This window comes from Channa argus, chromosome 12 (genome assembly GCF_033026475.1).
Source record: "Channa argus isolate prfri chromosome 12, Channa argus male v1.0, whole genome shotgun sequence".
In the NCBI taxonomy this organism is placed as follows: Eukaryota; Metazoa; Chordata; class Actinopteri; order Anabantiformes; family Channidae; genus Channa; species Channa argus.
This window is the reverse complement of record NC_090208.1, coordinates 20,800,508-20,807,831: the sequence shown is the minus strand read 5'-3', so window position 1 is coordinate 20,807,831 and position 7,324 is coordinate 20,800,508. Positions and strand designations below refer to the sequence as shown.

Sequence of the window (7,324 nt, the reverse complement as noted above, 5' to 3'; positions counted from 1 at the left end):
TACTCACTTTTCTCCGACTCCTTTTACCTCTGTAGTTTAAGGTTAGTTATTTTTCCTTTAGTTTAACATGCTCTGGCATAAATCTCAGTGAAAAAAATTTTTCATTTAAGAATAAGACTGACAGCTCAAAATAAAAAAAGAATGAATTTCATAAAAACAATCAAAAAGAAATCACTTAAAAATATCACCTATAGGCTACGTCCAACTCATATAAATGCCATAACTAAAGAAAGTACAGATTATATGGGAATATTTACAGCACACACCACCTTTACAGGTACCATATGTGATTCAATACCCTTTTCTAGGAAAGTTCTTAAAGAGTAAGAATAATGTAATACCATGTACTATTGTTATTAATATCAAAATGAAATTTGATACTAAGGTAAAAGCAAGACAAACCAGTTTGTAGCTCTACTTTAAGTAGTTGTGGATTACCAAAACAATTTCCTGCCAGGTTTCTTCAGTATTTACCCTCTGTGTTTTCCCTGGGAACTACATTTCTTTAAAAAATAATAGGTAACGCTGAATTAGAGCTGCAGAAGTGTAAGTCAACTCCATGACAACTGCAGCAACAGAAGGTTTTTGGTCACCTGCGACCAGCTGAGGCTGTTGGGCCATTGTTGACATATTGTCAGAGTTACTTAACAGTGAGCTGCCCAGCAAACATGGAACAACATTACTATTTGTCTGGATTCCAGTTTCTGGTCAACTGACAAATTTAAGTCCAATATTTACTCTTGTTTTCTCACTTTTGGTGAGAAAAAGTTATCTGGCTCTTTAGCTGCTAACGTTAAATCGTCCACTATATAGGTTCACTGTTCAACAGTTTCTGCCATTTGGTACTGGATGGTTAGTCTGCAGGGGCTTTAGGAGGTTTTTGTTTTATCTATAAACATCCATGGGGTAACTATTGTTAATATAAAAATATGTATATTATAAAATACTGATAATAGCAGCTTTTGTCTTACTTTTGATTTTCCTCCAGAGTCCCCCCAACCCAAAATGTTGGGGGAGTGTCTCTCCTCTATTGTAGTTTTAAAAATTATTTGAGAGACATTTTGTCATAATAGATATTTTATTGTCTGGAGCCATTTGGACCTAAAGCTAACATGCTTTGTCCAAGATGGCTCACAGTGGTAAACGTGCATAAAATGTCTTAAGCATGTGTCTAAAAACATGACATTTCAAAGAGGTAAAATCAGGTAAGAATGTGTGTGTGTAACAGACTTTAATTAAAATGATTATGTTTTTTTAAAAATAAAGTGTGTACTGTTGGTGGTTTTATCCGTTGTATTTTTTTATTCTATTATTTATATAGACAGCAAAAAACAAACGAGCCATAAAATGATCACAGAGTACCATAGGGATGACGTGTCATTGAATAAGATTGATGTCGACGCACTCTAAGCTGCCAAATCAACGAAAGTCAGTGCACATTTTGCTTAAATAGTTACACCTGTGCTGTTTACCTTCACAGCTCTGGTTCTTCCTGCTTTTTGGTCTCGAGTTCTTTAAAGGGTGCCGCGTGCTGTCATATCCTCTTCTGTGATTGGCTGGACGTGGTTGAGGGGCGTGTCTGGTTGCGTCATCTCAAAGAGAGGGATGAAGGCGAGAGAGAGAGCGAGAGATATTAAGAGGGAGTAGGAGCTAGGCGCAGTAGACTTCTTCTATATCCGCCACACGTACTGTGTCAGCTGCTAGCTAAGTTAGCAACTAGCTTCAGAGTCATAGCACCGCTCACTACATGAGGGTCTGAGGAGGAGAGCGCGTTCCTGTTGACAGCGTGTGTGTCGACGCTTTGAGCGCCCCCTCGGCCGTCCCGAAGTCACTCCGTGTGTTTGTGTGTACTTGTGTGTGTATGCGCATAAGTGCGTGTGTGTATATATAACTCCCTCATCTCATTCTTCCTTACCGAGCAGCAGCGTGTCAGCGACTTAGTGTTTGAGGTTAGCAAGAAAAGAAGCAAACGCACACACAAAAACATCCAGTAAGTAGTAAGTCGACTGTTTACACTCGGCGTCCGGTTATTTGACAGCGGATTCATTCACAGGACACCCACACGGCACCTGCATGTGAGTACCGATGGCTAACGTGTCTGTGTGTGTATGTACGAGTATGAATGAGTTTTGTGCTTATGCTTGTCACAGAGTTTATATTTGAGCTATAATATAGTCCTTCGTGTCTAAATGGCTACATGTGGCTACTTGCATGTGTCCTGCTGTCAGCGTGGTGACAGATGTTGCGGCCATGTGTCCCACAGTCATAGCTGCACCACTGCCACAGACAACTGGCAAATGGACTGGAATGTGTTTATTAAAAACTTGTTAAAGTGAATACTGGCTTATTGACTTTGCTAGCTACACTCCGTCACGGCTAACTCTTAGCTGAAACGTGCACTTGGAAACTTATTTACTTGGGTTAAGAATTACTCTCAGGCGAGGTGACGCATTGTACAAGGGGGGGCTACATAAAATTTAAGAATAGGTAAGAATTAAAAGTGTGCTTACATGCTGAAACTTGTAAATTGCATAACATGCCTGGGTTTGTGTAGGCTGCACATCAAATAGAGCCTTTAACTCTATGTGTGCCTGTAATGGCCTGATTTTTGTCACTGATTATCTGTGTTTGCAGAAGTTAGTTCACTGCTCTTTCACCTTTGAGCCTTTGAAATCACTTTAGTTTATTTATACTCAAAGCAACCTTTACTCTGCTTCAAACATACAGAACAGCTGTCCAATCCCAGAGTTCAGGAAGGCTCTGGGATGGGACAGCTGTGCAGTGATCAAGTGAAAGACTGCAATTTTCACAAGAAGAGCTTGTGGTATATCCACTAGCAGGGATGTGATAACACACTTCCAGCCAGAAAATGCGCAGTGGCCTGGGATTTGTGTGTAAACTCTGTTGGTGACTGTAGTGAGCTTAATAATATTACTCATTGCCAAAAATGCCAAATTAACTAATAATCAACATATTTCAAGAAGACATTTGTATTTTTATGCTGTTCTTTCTAGAATACTCAATGAAATAAAATTGTTCGGGCCTTCAGGTTTTCATGGAGACTGTTTGAGTTTTATATTCAGAAGTAGCAGTGAGACAGACAGGGCAGCTAAACCGAATGCCACAAAGCCGTAAAATTAAATAAAATCATCCTGTTAAGTAACTTTATTCTTGCGAGTTAAGAGAGATCAGACTTTTGTACCTGGTACTTAATCTGCTGACAATTGTTTATGCTGCATTGTTGAATTTGTGCAGTGCAAATTCCATTGCATGCAAGACATGCATTTCATCTACATACATGAATACCAATAACATAAATAACATGATCTATTATATGTAATTGAGGGAGACTGGTGCAGGAAGATTGAGCGGTTGTCAACCAATCTTGCAGTTGATGGTTCAATCCCAGGCTCCTCTGGTCAAATGTCAGTGTCCTTGAGCAAGACAATGAACCCCAACTTAGTTGCTCCCGGTGAGTGTCGGCCAACTGCATAGCAGTTTCCCCATCGGTGTATGAGTATGTGCGAATGGGTGAATAAGAAGCAGTGTAAAGCTCTTTGAGTGGCAATGGGTAGAAAAGCGCTATATAAGTGCAGATCATTTACCATTTATATCAGCAATGTGTGTTTGAGAGGGAGTTTGAGGTAAGTTCTTATGGCTCTTGGTAGCCTTAAGTTAGCCTTTTGTTGTAGGTCATGTGAAAAAAATTACTGTCAAGTGTGCATTTATTTTATTTATTTAAAACATGCAAACTTTGTAAAAGGTGCCCCCTGCTTAGTGTGAATGCAGTGTGTAACAGTGGCATAGTATAAATCACTTGAAAAATGTTTAATAATTAATTTTTTTTTTTTTCAAGAGCACATTTCTGATCAGTTGTTTTCATTTAAGGTGGTGCTTGGCTTAGACCCCATGGACATAAGATATTGCATCGTCCTGAAATATTTTAAATTTTTGACCTAATTTATAGTGCCTGATATATAATGTTTAGTGTGCAGTGACCCCATTTATAGGTAGAATACATTTTTTGCATGTGCCTTAGTTTGTGTAAAGAGGTTTTTGTAGAGACTTCAGTTACTTAAAATGATCCTTCAGGTGTTCAGACATTATAATAAAGTAATACTTTGTAATTAAGCAAATTATAACTATTCCCTGAAAGTTTCTAAATCAGATTAATGCTATTTATTTAGCATTAAATTGTCGAGCGCAGAAAGAGGGAGAACTGTATTTCACATCAAATGTGGTATAGCACCTAACCTACTGTAAGTGGTTTAAACTGTAGGTCTGCACTTCTAAACTGCATGCATCAAATTTATTGCATGTGCATGTCTAGTTTGGGTTATCCCACATTTACAATATACCTGCAACTTTACTTTTGCAGGAAAAACAGCATTTACCACATAATAGAAACATCACCACTATCATTTTTTCTACTAACAAGAGAAAAATACATTTAGAAACACTTAGAATCACTATGCAGTGCTGTGAATTGCATTGCTCCTTCAGCACTGACCTGTTGATAAAGTTTATATAAAATAAGATTAGATTCAATATGCAGTTCAGTATCTAACCAGAAATGCAACATATACAGTGTCTAAAGTATGTACAAGATGGGCGCTATTATGGACATAATACATACATGTGGAAGTACTATGGACAAATATACAGATGGAAGTACTGCTGACATGATGTACAAATGAATGTGTGTTATTAGAGTCACAGGATAAACTATAAACACCTATTTACAAGTCGGTATGTGTAAATTGTACCATTAGTGCCATGGTCATTAAGAATAATGAATAAACAGTTGACAGTGTAGTGTATAAGCTAATGCATTATATTCAGTACATGAATGAGTACTTGGACCAGTGTGTGTGTGATGGATACAGTTCTATGTTTGCATGTGCAGGAGACAAGGAGTGTGTAGGTGAGTGGGGTCAGCGGGGGGCAGAGTTCAGTAATGTAACAGCTGTGGGAAAGAAGCTGTTTGAGTCTGGTGGCTTTAGTCCAGAGGCTCCTGAAAGCCTCCTAGAGACCAAGGGGTTAAAAAGTCAATGGGGAGGGAGAGAAGAGTCTTTGAGAATACTGCAAGCTCGGCACAGGCAGTTTCCTCTGAATGTCCTCAGTAGGTGGAAGTGGAGTCCTTGTGATTCGTTGGACATTTTTTCACCACGCTCTGCAGTGCCTAGCGCTTAGCTCCCATGCCAGACTGTGATACTGCTGGTGAGGATGCTCTCTATTGCACAGTGGTAGAAGTTCACCAGGATGGTTGAAAAAAGTCACTAGTGAGCCTTATTGACCAGGTTGGACGTGTTGGTGGTCCAGGACAGGTACTCTGAAATGTGGGTTCCCAGGAACTTGAAGCTTGCGACGCATTCAACAGCCATCCCGTTGATTGGGTTTTGGTCATGCGTGCCTCCATTCTCCCTACTGAAGTCCACGATCTGCTCTTGGTGGAGTTAAGGAGCAGGTAATTGTCCGCACACCATCTTATCGTTGTCTTTGAGGCCAATCGCTGTAGTGTAGTCTGCAAACTTTGAGTTGGAGCCATGCACAGGTCTGCAGTCATGGGTGAAGAGGGAGTATATGAACGGGCTGAGCACACAGCGCTGTGGTGCACCAGTGTTGAGGTTGATGGTGGTAGAGCCTGACTTGACATGCTGAGTTCTGCTGGTCAGAAAATCCAGTATCAGTTGTAAAGGGAGGGTATAACTGTGTTGATTGCTGAGCTGAAGTCAACAAACACCGTTCTTGCGTATGTGTTATCCAGATGTGAGCACAAAGTGCAGCCCCCCCCCCCAAACAGGACCGTTTAATTACAAAATGTCATTGAATCAGAACATTTAGTGGTCATTTTTGTTTAGAGAATGTCAAAATAAGTTTGTTATAGTTCTGAAATTTAGTTTCTGCAAAGTTTAGCAAAATTCATGTTTCATTTGGCTCGGCCAATCGTGTCAATGTACTACAAGCTGTACTTTGTACTGTTCTAATTTAGCAAGTTTTACCTTTTGTTGTTTTTATGCTCAAAGGTACATAAGCACCATGTAAATCTTGAAAAATGTTTCTTTATTTTTTTGGACAGGTTAGGAGTTTGAGAATTTAAACCCATGTTCCGTTTTCAATCTCAGTATTGTAATCTTTATATTAGCACTCCCCACTTTTTAGTAAAGTCACAAGGTTTTGTTTTAGTCTTTTGGGCGTCTTTTCTCATCCTGTTATTGCATTGTCATTTTGAAACTTAAGCTTTAACAGAAGGACTTTTCTTATTTACAGTTGAAGTGTCTTAAGGAGGAAATCTTTAATAAAAGCATCCAAAAATATATATTTCTATTCTTTAACAACCCTGGTCTCTTTAATCTGAGTTTAAATAGTTGTCCAATCTGCCAAACGGGTAAATTGTGAATATATCGGTAGAAGGATGCTGAGGTTGGAGCTGCCAGGCAGGAGGTCTAGAGGAAGACCAAAGAGGAGATTTATGGATGTAGTGAGGGAGAACATGAAGTTAGTTGGTGTGAGAGAAGAGGATGCAGAAGACAGGGTTAGATGGAGGCTCATGATTCGCTGTGGTGACCCCTGAAAGGGAACAGCTCAAAGGAAAAGAAGAATCTGCCAAACAAGTGAGAAACAGATTGAACATTGGAGACTGCTGAAGTGAAAGGATAAAGGAAGGAAGAAAGTGTGGCTGAATAAATAATTCCCCCCCCCCCCCATTCTTTGTTGTTACCCCTTCTATGTGTCATGACAAAGCATTTTCAGGAACTGTTTTAGTTTGACTTTACATCCAGTTCTTGTACACATAGCAGTTATGCTGCTGAGTCTACCTGGATGCAATATGAAAACTATCAGCCGCAACATTTAAACCATTTGGCACCGATACTTTGACAATTCTGCCACTATGCAGCCCCCCTAAACTTCAGTGCACTGTAGGTTCTTACACCTGCCAATAATGGTGGCATTAAATCTTTCCCATGCTGATCCCTGATAATACCACTTGAGTCGTGGGGTTAAAGTTTATCCATGGTGGTGCAAGTAAACTTGTGTTTCAGCCTCTTGAGCAGAAATAACAGTAGCGGAAATATGTTGGGATTCCTGCATGTCCTAACTCACTGAAGAGTGACTACATACACCAATCAGGCATAGCATTATGGCCACCTGTGAAATTTATTTAATCTAGTGGGTCTGCCATGAATTTTACATTTACAAGGTTATAATTTCTCAGTGTTTGGGTTGAAATTGTCAGGTGAAAATTCTATATGAAATGAATGAGGTGGCCATGAGTAGTTGTATACAAAAATGCCAGTTTTGAATGATTAGCCGTATGCTGGGG

The 7,324-nt window shown here is 39.6% G+C and overlaps 1 protein-coding gene across 1 annotated transcript in view; it reads left to right on the top strand.

Moving 5' to 3' along the window:
* Nucleotides 1-1,615: 1,615 nt before the first annotated feature.
* Nucleotides 1,616-7,324, top strand: part of pcxb (pyruvate carboxylase b) — a 255,727-nt gene continuing 250,018 nt past the window's right edge. Inside the window, exon 1 of the mRNA XM_067525430.1 lies at nucleotides 1,616-2,075. Coding sequence (XP_067381531.1) covers nucleotides 2,074-2,075 — 2 coding nt within the window. The 5' untranslated portion in view covers nucleotides 1,616-2,073. The remainder of the gene's footprint in view (nucleotides 2,076-7,324) is intronic.